This window comes from Otolemur garnettii, unplaced genomic scaffold (assembly GCF_000181295.1).
Source record: "Otolemur garnettii isolate 467f Iridium unplaced genomic scaffold, OtoGar3 scaffold00028, whole genome shotgun sequence".
In the NCBI taxonomy this organism is placed as follows: Eukaryota; Metazoa; Chordata; class Mammalia; order Primates; family Galagidae; genus Otolemur; species Otolemur garnettii.
Genome location: NW_003852423.1, coordinates 12,848,433 through 12,863,012, shown reverse-complemented (window position 1 = coordinate 12,863,012; position 14,580 = coordinate 12,848,433). Strand labels below are relative to the sequence as shown.

Here is a 14,580-nt window from a genome sequence, read left to right as displayed (position 1 = left end):
TCAGCCTGATTTGAGGAAATAGCCCTAAGTATGTGCGTACAGTGTGTGTGTGTGTAAGGGAGGTGATGTCAGGTACCAGTGTCCCAGCCTTAGCCTGAAATAGCACTAACCTCACCGGGCTCTAATAATTGAGTCTTTCTCTCCCATGACCTGAGCTCCCTGGGGCAGAGCCCACGGGCCCCAGTACCCAGCACAGGTGCAAATGAGTCACAAATGTGAGTTGAGGAAGGCCTGAGCAGTCCCTGCTGCTCAGTTCCACGTTCCTCAATCCTTTGGCACTATAAAACCAAAAGCAGCTCCCATCACCCCATTTAACCTGGTCAGAACCCTGCCCTTCCAGCTGCCCCCAGATCTCCAAGTCATCCCACTGGGGCTTGGAAGTCTCCCTACTCTGGGCAGGACCCTGTGTCCCTCACAGGGCATTCAGTGCTGAAGCTGTGTCCTTCCCCTGCTCCCAGGGGTCCTGAGGGCAGGAGGGCAGACCATGGTTCCTCCTTAGACTGGATCCTTAGCAGTGGGACTGATGTCCTTGCATACACATAGAATGCTTGTGGGACATATCTCCAGAAGAAGAAACACTACAGGAAGACAGGAGGACCTTGTAAGTCATTTTCCTTTATTTTCTTAATATATAACGAAATTCCAATTCCAAAGAGACATATACGCAGAGCAGACAGATGCAGGGTCCTGGTACACAGCAGCCAGAACCAGGCAGGGTGGGGATGCCCCCTCCCCTCCATTACTACCCTCACCACCACCACCCTCCCCCGGCCCCTGGCCACCACCCAGGGAGCAGCAAAGCTGGGAGTGAGAGGGGCAACCTCACGGTCCAGGGAGTAGCACTAGTGCTAGACTTGGCCACATCATTCTCTAGCTGTGGGACCTTGGACTTCAGTTTCCTTATCCATTAAATGGGCTAGAAGTCCCTGCTAGGGAATGGAGAAGAGAGTGTGCAGATGTGATGTGTTGGTGACAGTTAGGGGCCTCCTGGTTGTCCCACTGCTTCTAAATACCTGTGCCATCATGTCTCTTGGTTTCTGCTACCATCATTGCTAAGGGCACAGCAGCAGAGCTGCTCTGGCCCTTGGGATTGAATGGACTTATGTAGATAGCTGAGTGTAAGAATCCAGCCTCCAAGTAGACTCTGTGCTCTGAACTGTCCCTGGGCTGCCCCAGCAGCTACTTCATCAGGCCAAGGCATGGCCTCTTCCCTCTAGGTCAGTGAGGAGGAAAGGCTGTGGCGGCCAACAAGGCAAGCCTATGCCCCGGGGCCTCCACACAGGGGCTCCAGAAGAACTGCAGGACATGCTCCTCCCTGCTCAGGATCAGCCAGGGGCCCAGCAAGGGCATCTGGCTGCTTGGGCTCATCTGCATCATGGTCATTCTATACTCAGGCTGTGGCCTTTAGATAACCCAAGTGCTCTGTGATAAACACTCACTGGCATAATGATGACCTGTGTCTATACATTGGCAAGAGGAAGTGGAAAGCCTGAAGTAATGATCAATATGATGCATTCATAGGTGGAAAAAGCCTCACTAAAAACTCAATGAAGTTACAGGAACATTCTTTCCCCCACCAAAATGGTCTTCATTCTGCAAGAGCAGGCCGCCTGGAGACACCTCTCCATAGAGGGGCTCTCTGCTATGCAGCCTGCCCGCACGTGCACACACATGCGCCAAGAGGTGTGACTGCAGCTATGTCCTTGGGGAAAGGACTCAGGGCAGGTGGGAAAAGCAGCACCAGTCTAGACTACCTCTTCTAGAACCAGGCTGTGTCTATACTTGCAGAGTCCTACAGGGGCCTTGGGGCATAGAGCTCTGGCCTGCCACTTCCAGATCACTGAGATAGGGATGATTCCACATATAGCACATCTGATGGAAGGGCCCTGGGAGCAGACTGACCCAAAGGGCCAGGGCTTGTCTGCGGCTCACTCCTGCCCCTGCACCTCCTGGGACCCCCTGCCCTTCAGAGTACCACAAGGGCAAAGCACCTATCCAGAGAAGGACCACGCCAAAAGGCACAGAGCAACAATGGTGGAACCCAGACACCCATGCAGGTGAGTCGGTGAGCAACTTTGGGATGAGGGGGGACTTTGTGGCAACCTCCCATCACACTCTGAGGGAACAACTAGCAGGTGGGTCCCTCTCTTTCACCTCCTCCGTTACTTCTAGGGAGTGGGAGAGTTGGTAAATCTGCATCCCCAGGAAGCTCTAAGGCCAGGAAACAGAGAAAGAGAAAGAAAGAGATAAAAACGCCGCCAAATGAGGCTTGACCACGCAGGTCTGGCAGATCGTGGGAAGTGACTTTGGCCAGCTGGTCAGAGTGTCTGCAGTATGGGTTTCACCCTTCCCCCCCTCCACCCACTCCCGCCCCCCACGTGGATGCTGGGCCAGACTGCTTCTACTTGGGCTTCATTTCCACCCTGGAGTTGACGTCGTCAGAGTCCAGGTCATACTCCTCCACCTGGCCGCTGGTCCACACCTTCACACGGTCTGTAAGGTCGCTGCTGCGTGGGGCCAGGATGAAGTCGTAGATGAGCACAGCCAGGGCGCCCCCAATGAACGGCCCAACCCAGAAAATCTAGAAACAGAGCAGATGTGCTCAGATGGCATCTGACCCAGTCCTGGAGGTGCCACTGAAAGCCCCCCTCCCCTGGGAAGCTGTGTCAGAGGTCCCTTCACCCCCTACCCTAGCAGATGGGTTCTCTCCCAGACTGGGACAGAGGCCAGCAGTGCCAAACTCCAGCACCCTGGCTGCAGCACCCCCAGAAATGCCCAGGACAGGTTGTGTGGTAGAGTCATGTCCTTGCCTCATGTGGCATGGTCATTACCAGCCACTTCTTTTGTCTTTTTATTTTTTTTTCATTTTGACACATGACCTCACCCAGGATTCATCCAGACTAGAGAGCAGTGATGTCTTCATAGCTCACAGCAACCTCAAACTCCTGGGCGCAAGTGATCATTCCACCTCAGCCTCCTGAGTAGTAGCAGGGACTACAGGTGCATGCCACAATGCCCAGTTAGGTTTTCTGCTTTTTGTAGAGATGGGGTCTTGCTCTGTTGCCTAGGCTGGTGTCAAACACCTGACCTCAAGCAATCCTCTGGCCTCAGCTGCCAAAGTGCTGGGATTATAGGTGTGAGCCACCACAGCCAACCACAGCTAGCTCCAGCCTCTTCTTGAGGGTGGCCATTGCCCTCACCCTCCCCAGCTTTGGAAGGGCCCCCGAGACAGCCCAGTAAAGATTGGCCTACAACACCCACACCGTCAGCAGTAACAGCTGAGAGCCACTGAGCACTCCTTCCATGCTGTGCTGTTTACAGAGTGTATCCTTTCCTCCTCCTGGAAACCTGGGGAAGTAGAAACTACCATGTCCCCGCTTCACAGGTCAGGAACCAGAGGCACCAAAAGCCTAGGCAGGCCGCTCCAGGTCACACTGAATCAGAAAGTGGCAGGGCCAGAATTGGGACCCAGGGTGTCACTACACTGTGGGGATGACTTGGGGTCAGCAGCATGGAGTAGGTATTGGCCAGGAGAGCAAAGGTCAGACCTACAACTGCTCACAGGGGGCCTCCCCCATCCCTTCATCTCAAGTCTCAGTTTCCTGACTTTCTCTGCCCTGGCCATCTCCCAGAGTTACTACGATGAGAAAGGAACCACAAGGGTGGTGTCGGGCTTACCAGATGATGCCCAAGCCTCCCACCCACCCTCCACTGGGTGGGGTCAGCCCGTGGGTCGCTTACCCAGTGGTTGCTAAAATTGTGGGTGATCACCGCAGAGCCAAAGGACCGAGCAGGGTTAATACCACAGCCGGTGTAGTCAATCTGTGAGGGAGACAGACCAGGGTCAGGGGAGAAGAGAGGGAGGTCAAGGGCAAAGGCAGAGATACAAAGGGGAAGAGAAAGTGATAAGGAGGGACAGAGAGTGAACAAGAGGGGACAGTGAGATCCAGACAGAGAGAGGGGCACCAACCCAGAAAGCTGGCAGGGAAGTCCCTGTGCTTCCCTATCCTGGGCAGGACCCTGCCTCAGCCCCTCAGCCCCTCAGAGCACTATCCCCCCACCTTATGATAGCACATTGGGGTGTCCCACCACTGCCCATGGTGGGACACCCCACCAGCCCCTGCCGTCTCCCCTCAACCCCACCTGGGAGGGCCCCCACTTACCGCCAGCAGATGTCCCAGGGCTACAGAAAGGCCAATGGCAAGGGGGGCTGAGCCACCAAGGTCACGGCGCCTCCGGTCCGTGGTGGCCAGCACACACAGTACTAGCTGCAGGGTGCCGATGATCTCGATGCCCAGGCCTTGGCCTGCGTTCACACCATTGGCCAGCTGTAGGGGAGGACAGTGATGCCCAGTGAGCAGGGCGGCAGAGACCCTGTCCCAGGCCTCTCAGGCCCCCCAATCTCCTTATGGCCAACCCCTCAGTGCCATCAGATCCCATCATTCAGCCCCTCACATGCCTATGAGGTGGAAATCAGGCCTGTGCCTCCCACAGCAGGGGATGACCTCAGCTGAGCCCTAGCATCTGCCTAGGCCCTGCCACTCTCCCTAGAGGCCACAGAGGCCTAGGCTGAGCTGGGGCCCCCACATTCGGCTGCATCCAGGCCAAGGTACCCAAGGTCATGGGCAAGGGCCGAGCCCAGGCATGGGAGGAGACGGTCAGGGACATTCCTAGCACACACGAAAACGGGTGGGATAGCCAAGCCAGGTACATGGCTTCATACCCCTGAAGTCATAGCACTCCACCTCATGCCCTGCTACAGCTAAAGATCTCAAATCTGGGGGCGCCTTCTCCAGTTAGTCCCCCATCCCTCAGTCGCTGTCTGTCTCTCCCTCTCCTTTGTGCCTGTCTCCCTTGTTGCCTCCACCATCTGTCTCTCCTCTTTTACTCTTCTCTGTCTCCCCACATCCAGGACTCTCTCCCATTTCTTCTTGCTCAGACCTCGCCATCTCTCCTTCTCTCTCCTTTCTCTCGCCTCCCTGCCCCATCTTGCCTTCCCTCTTCCTGGCCACATAGGCCCCGCCACCACTGTCTGGCTGCCACTTGCTCCTGGGCCACTTTTAGAAACATGAGTCATGGAAAGAAGCAGTGGGAGCTACCATGAGGTCACAAAAGCCCTCCCCCTGCAGCTGCACCAGGGAGCCCCTGCACCCTCCTCCATGTGGGGGTCCCAAGGGCCAGGTGCACCCCCATGAGGGAGCTGGACCACACAGACGAAGGCCCACTTGCAGAGATGCCCAGATATGGCCACTCGGGCTGCCTTCTTCCCGGCAGGGATAAGGCATCCCTACAAGCCAGAGCTAGAGTCTCACTTCCCGGTTCCCACCCTGAGGATATGTGGGCTCTCCAAGGCCATAGGAGATTTTGCACAATCCTAAGTGGGTGCCTCACACCTCTAACTCTCCAGAGGTTTTCCCAGCTCCACCCTGAGGCCATCTTACAAGAACAATTCTTTTCCCGCCTTTGTCTACAGCCCTGGATTACAGGGAATGACTCACATCCCCTCCTCTGCCTTGCAGCCCCAGCTCTGGGCCTTTCCTGGCCGACCCCAGAGCTGCATCCCCTTATGTATGCCAGCCCTCTGGCCAATGCCCAGTTCTCTTTCGGCCCCCAGGCAGGGTGGCAGAGGCAGAAGGCCTGTATTCAGGTCTTGACTTTTCTACTTGCTGGTACCACGAACATGGCCTGTCCCCTCTCTTGTCCTCAGTTTCTCCATCTGTATAATGGATGTAATTGTCCATGGCCACTCTCCAGAGCAGGTGGGAGGTTCAAAGGCAATAGGGGCCAGAGCAGGTGGGAGATTCAAAGGCAATAGGGCATTTGGAAAGGGTTGGCTCTTGTTCTGGTTTTCTTACCATATACATAATGTTTGGGGATAGGCAGAAGGGCAAGGACCCTGTCTGCACTGGGGACGAGGGGTGTGCAGAAGGGAGTGAGGTAACTAGAGCTGGGGGCAGAGGCTTGCCCAGGGTGGAGGTAAGGCTGTGAGATGAGGCTGGTACTGATGCCCAGCCTTGCTCACACCTGTGAGGTTCACTCCTCTGTATCTGAGCACTCAGAAGCTCACGGCCTCTTCTCCTCTCCCTGCTCCCCAGGGTCATCTAATAGCTAGCTGGCAGGAGTTCTAAAACCAGCCCTTCCAGGCTGATTAAGGGAGCCACCCCTGTAAGAGGCTCCTGCTTCAGACTCCCTCTGCCTCTTCCCCGCCCCTCTCACAGATACAGCAGGAGGTTAGGGAGACTAACTTCCTCCTCTGGTTCTTAACTAGATCTGGGAGTCCCAGTTCCTACCCTAAGGTATGGATCAGAGCAGAGGGTACAAAGTGGGCAAATCAGGAATCACAGTTCTAGGCCCAGTGCTCAGAGTCCTGGGGGAGAAGGGGCAGCCGCCCACCCTAAGAACTCAGGAATGCACCCTCTTCCTGATTGCTGAACAACACTTGGACTGATAACCTTTCTTTCTAATACTCACTACCATCACCACCAGTAAGCCTCCCCAGTGGGAGTAGCAGCTACTGACAACCTTCCTTCAACTTCCTAACACACTTGATTATTCACATCTGGAAGTACTTGATAATTCAGCACCGGAAGGGACAGATAAGACCCACTAAAACAATGTCCAGGAAAGAGCAGGTAAACAATTTGAAACTTATGTTGTTTGCAACCCATTAAATTTGAAATAATTGCTTAAATAGGGCCAATCCCAGTTGTGGTCATTGGTTAATGGAAAAAATACATGTTTGCATATCCCTAGGTAGTTTCCCCTCCCCTGCCTGGGTCTCATATTTCACTGATTGAGAGAAGAAAACAAAAAATAACAATCAGTGTTGTAAATGCAGGTGTAAGCTATATAATAATCCACAATAATTAGAAGATAAAAGCTCTGTTTGTATACCAAACCCATTTAAGCCTATTGTTCACACCCTACTAGCTCCTAGAAGCCTTTCCGGATGGATCCCTAGCTGGCATTGACTTCTGCCCCAGACCTGCTGTGCCCTGGTTGACCTCTCTGCATGTCTTGTAGGAAAGGAACCTCCTGCAGCCTATGGGGGCACCTTGTCTCCTCCTGGCCTGGAAGCTCGGTGAGGACAGTGTGGGGGACCACCAGTGTCCCCTGCCCAAACTCCTGCAGAGAGGCTCACTGTGTAGTGACAGAAGTGGCAGAGAATGCCAATTTTCTAGAACTCCCACCCTCTCTAGAGGCAGCCTGCTCCAGAGAAACTCTCTGGACCCAGGGCTCTTTTATTCCCTTTCTAGCTAGGAGACCATGGGCCAAACATTAGCCCCTGGGGGCCTTACAGGGCAGCCTGTGCAACCATTCATTAAGGTAACAGATGGGAAGGATGAGGTTCAGGGAGGAGACAGCAAAGCTGGCATCCTTGCCCCATGGTCAATGCCACCCCTCACTGATAGGACAATGCACTGGCTACCCCTGGCTGTTCTCAGTTTGAGCTGGGGAACTGGCAGAAGGGAGCCTGTGTCTGCCAATGTGTCTTGAGCTCTAGGACAGCCAGGGCTAACCCCTCCAGACAGTGGGCTCTGAACCTTCCCTGGTGCTTGTGGGCAGACCAGCCAGAGTAGTTTCTGAGGCCCAGGGCTGCTGATTTGGCCTGGGCAACAGCAGCCCACCCTTAAAGAGCAACAGGCTCCAGAGATAGGTCCAACTAATGCCCTGAGACTTTGCTCTGGAGGGACAGCAGACAGGCAACACGGAGGCCTGCCCCACCCACCCCAGTGCTACCCAGGACTCAGTACTGGATAGTAGAGAAAACTTACTAGGCCTCAGCATGTCACCCCTCCATGCATATGCACATGTGCATGGGGGGTATTCACAGTTTTGTGGGCCTCCATGTGTCTTTGTGGATTGGTGTCTGCTATATCTATGGATGGCCCCATGTGCCTGGGGATGATTCTCTTTCTCTTTTTTGTTAGCTAGACCTTAAATGGGCTTGTTACATAATAACTACATTTTTATTTTATTTTATTTTTAATTTTTTTATTAGATCATAATTGTGTACATTAATTCTATCATAATATAACTAATTTTTTAAATAGTGTATAAAATCACTATAAAAGGCTGGGTGCCTGTAGCACAGTGGTTATGGCTGGGTTCAAACACAGCCTGGGCCAGCTAAGCAACAATTACAACTGCAACAGAAAAATAGCCAGGTGTTGTGGTGGGCGCCTGTAGTCCCAGCTACTTGAGAGGCTGAGGCAAGAGAATCACTTAAGCACAAGAGTTTGAGGTTGCTGTGAACTATGACATCACGGCACTCTACCAAGGGGGACATAATGAGACTCTATCTCAAAACAAAACAAAACAAAACAAAAATCCTACAAAAATCCCCAGCCTATATGCACCAAACAATATAGCCTAAAAATAAGCAAGGCAAAAATTGACAGAATTACAAGGAAAATTGGATTAATCCATTAGAAGGGTGAAAGATTTCAACAATCCTTCCTTAGAAATTGACAGATTGAAACAATTAAAAAATACCAATAACATGAACATGTAGATTTGAACCATCTACAATTATACCATCTATAATTAACAAGCTTGATTTAAGGAAAATACAAAAAATAAATAAATTAGAGCATGTACACTCTTTTTAATCCCCTGGGAGACATTTAAACAAAATGATCAGGTGCTGGCCAAATGCTCTCAGCAGTTCCCGGGAAGAGGCAAGACTCAGGACACCAGCTGTCATTGAGAGGGCCTCTGCACAGCACCAGGCCCTGGGAGGCTGAGCTGTGTGTTTGTATCACTGTGTCTGATGGCATTTCTGAGTGTGTTGCCACGTCCCTGTGCATCACACCCCCACACAGATGCCACTACTGCCTGCAGAGGGGCAGAGGAAAAGGGAAAAAAGCCCCACCAGTGAGAAAGCAGCAACTCTCAGAGAGCCCTTTATTTGCTCCAAGAAGCCGTTTCACTTTCCTGACAAGAAACAATACACAAAGCAATGGCTTCCTCCTTCCCTCCCGCCTTCCTTCCCTTGCTCCAGGGCAGGGAAAGGAAGAGGCTCCACTGAGCAACCCCCACCTGCCCCTCCTGGTATTGCAGGGCCTGAGTGGGACCACCCAATTTTAAGAATGCCCTCTGTGTCCTGTGGGTGTGCCCTCCTCATATGTGAGCATGTGTGTGTATTTGTACATTGTGAGCGTGTGCACTTTGGAGCCGCACAAAGAATAAAGCCTGGGAGGCAAAAGGCTGGGAGCATGGTTCTGCCCCGACACGACTCACTCTGCCACCTTGAAAGCCTCCACAACTCTGTACCTCACTTTCTCCATCTGTAAAATGAAGGCCGTGGCCCCAATTCTCGCCCCAGTCTCCAGAATTCCTCCCTGCCTGGCATTGAACTGGTCATTCTCCAGGCCAGGATCTAAACAAGGCTATTGGCGCTGCTGGTCTCAGCACAGCACAGCTGTGTCACAGAACCTCCTACCCACCCCCACTGGACCTCTGGCAAGCCAGACACACCAGAGCAGCCTCCCCAGCAGATGGCTTCTACTTGCACATCCCTAATGACGAGACGCTCACTGGCTTAGAGGAAGCCCTTTCTCCATAAAAGAGAAAAATCCTTTGCCACCATGAGCAGAAATCTGCCTCTCAAGAGGCCCCGATGGTGAGATTTCAGGCACTGAAACTGCTAAAGAGGCTGGGCCATTTTCCAGTCTTTTCTGCCAACTTCTGAGTTAGGGGTTTCAGCCTCAGGGTATACTTGACCCCCCCCCCCAACAAAAACTGTAGCTCCTTGGCTGAGTAAATACAGCCCCTCACTGATCCCCTGGGAGCCATTCCACCAGACAAGGAGCTCTCTGGTCCCAGAGAGAAGCCCTGGCCATGGGTGGGGTCTATGGACAGCATTTTCTGCCCACACCTCCAGGTGTGAGGGCCTGGATCCCAGTCATTTGGGAGAACCCAGACGACACTGGTATTTCCAAGGAGTAGGGATTGTGGCCCTGATGGGTGGGTTCCCTAGAGAGAGTGGGGAGCACCATCTGACCCTGAAGTCAGGCTGGGGAAGACTACATGGAATTGTCTTGGAATGAGCTAGTAGCCCCACCTGCACTGCTGGAAGGCTGTGTGGAGGGGGAGGCACAGTGTGAGAGGAGGCTGTGGATGGGCAAGTGCCCTCAGCAGGTCCTGTCCTGTATCAGAGCATCACTCCTTCAGATGCATGTTCCAGGACAAGCCCTGGTCAGTATTAGCAGGGGGCAGTTCATGCTGGGACTTGGGGGGGCTGCTCTGAAGGCCCTAACAGGGAAACAGCCTCAGAATTTTCCATGGTGAGGAAGCCTCCACCGCAAAGCTCCTGCCTCTCTCTGTGCCCTCCCCCTCATCTGGCTCTGGATGGAAACAGTAATTATATGTCCCAGCTGCGGCATCACTACCCAGCCCCCTGCCCCTCCCTGGGCAGGCTAGGCTGAGCAGGGGACATCAGAAACTCTGGCTCCCCCTTCCCCAGCCCACCTCTGAGCTCTGGAAGGTGGTATAGTGGGGGCCCCCTCACTCTTTGGTCAGGGAAACTGAGGCCCAGGAAACTGGGAGAGGGGGACAGCGTAGGGCTGGGGTCAGGTCCCAGAGGCTGCTGCATGTACAAGCATTTTCCCAGCAGTCAGGCCCTGAGTCAGCAGGGCTGAGGGGGGATGCCAAAGAGAGAATATTTGCCCCTGCCCCAGAGGCTGAAATCACAGGCCTAGAAATCCAGCTCCCTCCAGTTCACTGTCAGAGACAGTGATCTGAGGAGGTGAGGGCCTCTGGTCCAAACCTTAGGCCCTCACTTCCTTCCAGAGCCCTACCCTACCACCACTACCTCCAGTCTGACCATGCCCAGCACTCTGGGCCACGGTCCCCACTGCCTCCCCGCCTGTGCTGATGCGGTCCCTCTGCCTAGAAGCCCCTTCCTTCTCCGGAGCCTCATGTGGCACCTCCTGTCTGAAGTCTTCCTGGCCCTCCTACCCTTCAAGTTCAGAAGTTCCTGGCCTGCCCTGACACCTCTTATCATACCTGCCTCCTGCTCTACCTCTCTGCTGTTGTGGGGGGCTTATCAGCCCGGCTGACTCAGCCCTGCACTCAGCCCCCAGCAGGTCCTGGCAGGAGGCAGTAAACAGAATGAGAAAAGCCAATACCTGTGAGCACTCCGAGTCACCAGTGTCTCCTGCTTCCCAGAGCCCAGCCACACCCAGCAATGTCTCTATTTCACAGATGGGAACTAGGGCCACACTGGCTAGGGCAGCAGTGTGGCATCACAGGCCAGAGTGCCCACCCCAGCCACAGGGCTTCTCACCCATGGCCAAAATTAGAATTTGGCTTTTAGAATCCGCCAGGACTGCATGAAGGCCCTCGAACTCTCCAGGGTGTATCCTGAATCCTGACTCAGTCAGGAGAAAGTAGTCTCCACCACGTCCCTAGGGGACACCCCCTGACTCACCCCAACCGCTTCCTGTCACTTCTTTCCCTATTTTCCTCGGAAATCTCCATGCCAACAACTTGACCCACCCAGGTTTTGGCCAGGGTGGAGCCCAGGCCCAGAGTGGCTGTGGGAGCCTCCCCTGGGGTGTGGAGCACGTGTGGCCTGCTGCCCACCTTGTTCTGCCCCTCCTGAGACATTGAGACCACCCCAGGCTCCTCCATATCCCCCTTTCAGGGGACACCTTCTCTGTTTATGAGCCTGATCTGTGCTCTTGAACCCCAGCCCTCTAGTGTCTGGACATGGTGGCACCTGAGCCCTGTAATGCCTGGTGCCTACACTAAGCATTGCCCTCCTGGGCCTGGCCTCAGGGGCCTTTCAGCCAGCCCCAGGGATAGGTGATAAACCTGAGGCAACAATGTGAGCTGGTAACAGGGGCAGGGACCAGAGATGTCAGCAGCTTCAGGGCCTTTGGCACGAAGGACACCCAGCAAGCCAGAGGCAGGTAGCCTGTGAACCCCTGAGCCCACCCTGGCCCAGGGCCAGCCCCACACTAGATTGCTTTTTCTCTTCCATCAGCAACCTATCCAGCCCAGATATCGGGGAGACTCTGGAAAATGAAGGCCAGGGAGGGGACGGGGCACCAGAGCAGGGTGTGGCTGGATCTAGATGGCACTGAAGGGGCCCCACCCTCCTGCCTGGGATGCCATAGCACAGAGAGCAAAGCCTTTGCCAGCAAGTGCACAGGGTCTGTCCCTTGAGATGGGAGGGACAAGATGGGACCAGAAGGCCTGGGAGTCTCAACCTGTCCCCTATCGGGACCTTTCCCCACCCTCATTGTGCCCAGCCAAATCCCAGAGCAAACTTGACCCTTCCCAGAGGAACTCCCCAAGGCTACCAGCTCTACCCCCACTGGAGAGACTGCGACCAGAGGGACTGGGATACGGCCTGCCTGAGTTCTGTTCCTGTCTTCCTGGCTAAAGTCTAAACTCCAACCTGAGGAGCTAATCTTCAATCTCAGGCTGAGCAGAGGTTGGCTCTAAAGGAGGCTGGGTAAGGTGTCCTTTATGACATGAGAAGTGCTAAGCCCCCCTCATCAGGAACGTGCCAGCTGCCCTCTGCACCAGACATTCTCCTGGCCTCCCTCACTGTCATCTCCAGGATCTGAACTTTGACTGGGACACAAGAGAACAGCTGCTATAATCACCACTTCCATCTCCAAAGAGCCCTCAGCAGGCTCTGGCACTGTCTCTACACCTGTCTGCCCTGCCAGGGCCCTTTCAGTCTCATGTCACTAGAAGTCACTCCTCCTCTCTGCACCTTTGCCTCTCTCCCTCCGACAGAGTGTCCACAAGCCTTCTTGCCCGTCCCTTGAGCCCTTGGAAACCTCCTCCAAGCAGTACTCAGCCTCTCAGGCCAAAATGCCCCCTGTTGTGGCCCAAGCACAGTCTGAGCTTGCACTTGGCTGAGGAGCTGGAAAAGCCCAGATCCCTGACAGCAGGCAGCTGCCGCCAATGGCCAATTAGCTGTGCTAAGCAGCCCAGGAGGAATTTGCTTCAGCAGCTGCCACCCAGTTGCCAACATCTGCCTGTCATTAGGGACCCCAGCCCAGACCCATTCAAGCCAGGAACACTGGGCACACATGGTCCACACCCTCACACAGCAGCACAAACATGCACACAGCTCACACAAGCTCAGAGACCCATGCCAGCAAGCACACACACACACACACACACACACAGTGCCCAGAAGCAAAGCCCAGCCCGAGCCCCTGGCCCACTCTGCAATCCAGGAAAACTGCCCCACACAACCCCAGCAATTTTCTTCACTTCTTTAACTTTGTCTGATTCCTGGGGGCAGAGGAGGCAATTTGTTTGGGAACCTGTGTGAATATGGGGGGCTGCTTGGTGGCCTGAGGTCTCCCCAAGGGGGTCTTGTTCACACACTTGCAGAACTGGCTGCAGACATGTGGGTGTCTGGTGCAGGTGGCTGGGACAGTGGGTGCAAGGCTACAGGAGGAGAGAGCTGGCTGCATGGACTGAGGGCTGAGAACAGTTGGCCCAACATTAGCTGCCTCCAAAGCTCATTCCCCACAACAGATGCCCCACAGGGGACGCTGGCAAGACTATTATTCTCTGGATCTCAGCTTCCCACAGTGCCTGGCAGAAAACAGTTTCTAGGCTTCAGACATAACTGAGTTACAGCCCCAACTCTGATCCCAACTCTACATGACCTCCAGCAACCTCTTGTCCTCTCTGTTACTCAGTGACCCTATCTGCGCAATGGGCAGAGGATGGGACCAGTGCCCTCAGCACTGCTTCAGAACCCCCCAGCCTGGGGTCACCCCACTCACGTCATTGCGGCCGAGCGAGTTCATGGGCAGGGAGGAAGTGATGCCTGAGAGGATGGCGGTGGCGACAATGGCCCCCACACACTGGGCGATGATGTACATGACAGCCCGGAGAATGCTGATCTGGCAGCTGAGCAGCAGCCCCAGTGTTACGGCCGGGTTGAGGTGGGCACCACTGATGTGGCCCACACTCTGGGCTAGTGTGGCAATGCTCAGCCCGAAGGCCAGTGACACCTTCACATTGTCCTGCACCGCCGTCTGGTTGCTCCCCACCGGGTAGTTGAAGCCCAGGGCAGAGCCAATGCTGATGAAGACGAAGAGGGTCATGGCCAGGAACTCAGCCACCACTGCCCTCCAGAAGAGCTTCTTTTTGAACTCGCTGGCCATGCTGGCAAGGGGTCTTGGCTGGAGACTGCTGCCTGGTGCTCACTCCCTCCGAGAGCTGAGCCACAGCCTGGGCTGGGCCTATTTATAGGCTGGGGGGGCGGGGGGAGCACAAAGGGAGGAAGGCCTCTCCTTGCGCCCGGCCCGCCCCACACCACACGGGCCTCCTCTCGGGATGGATGCAGACACAGCTCTGCTGTCGGCCTGCCAACTTTTTTTCTTCCTCCTCTCCCCCTCCCTCACTCTCTCCCTCCGCCCTCGGCCCTGCCCAGCCCAGGGAGGCAGGCAGGAGGCAGCCAGTGCTCTAATAGGCTTTGGGAAATTCCTCCAAGCTGGCCCCACTAAGGAGGCCAGAAAAATCCAGGTGTCCCCGCCCCAAGTGCTAAGCTAAGGGGGTGCCCAAAGGCAGAGCACATTGGAGGGGAGCAGGTGG

The 14,580-nt window shown here is 54.8% G+C and overlaps 1 protein-coding gene across 1 annotated transcript; it reads right to left on the bottom strand.

The window, feature by feature from the left end:
- Positions 1-619: 619 nt before the first annotated feature.
- On the bottom strand, positions 620-14,364 carry AQP1 (aquaporin 1 (Colton blood group)). The gene is made up of 4 exons (XM_012804372.2): positions 13,767-14,364; positions 4,164-4,328; positions 3,742-3,822; positions 620-2,581 (listed from the first exon to the last, which is right to left on the bottom strand). The coding sequence occupies exons 1-4, from the start codon at positions 14,148-14,150 to the stop codon at positions 2,402-2,404; spliced, it is 810 nt and encodes a 269-aa protein (XP_012659826.1). The 5' UTR covers positions 14,151-14,364; the 3' UTR covers positions 620-2,401.
- Positions 14,365-14,580: the final 216 nt, after the last annotated feature.

Bases quoted from the DNA above. Each gene is read 5' to 3' on its own strand.
- AQP1 (XM_012804372.2), bottom strand. From the start codon at position 14,150: ATGGCCAGCGAGTTCAAAAAGAAGCTCTTCTGGAGGGCAGTGGTGGCT. The intron at 3,823-4,163 runs GTAAGTGGGGGC...TCTCCCTCACAG, and splicing joins CCCTGGGACATCTGCTGGCG to ATTGACTACACCGGCTGTGG. The intron at 2,582-3,741 runs GTAAGCGACCCA...CTCTGTTTCTAG, and splicing joins ACAATTTTAGCAACCACTGG to ATTTTCTGGGTTGGGCCGTT.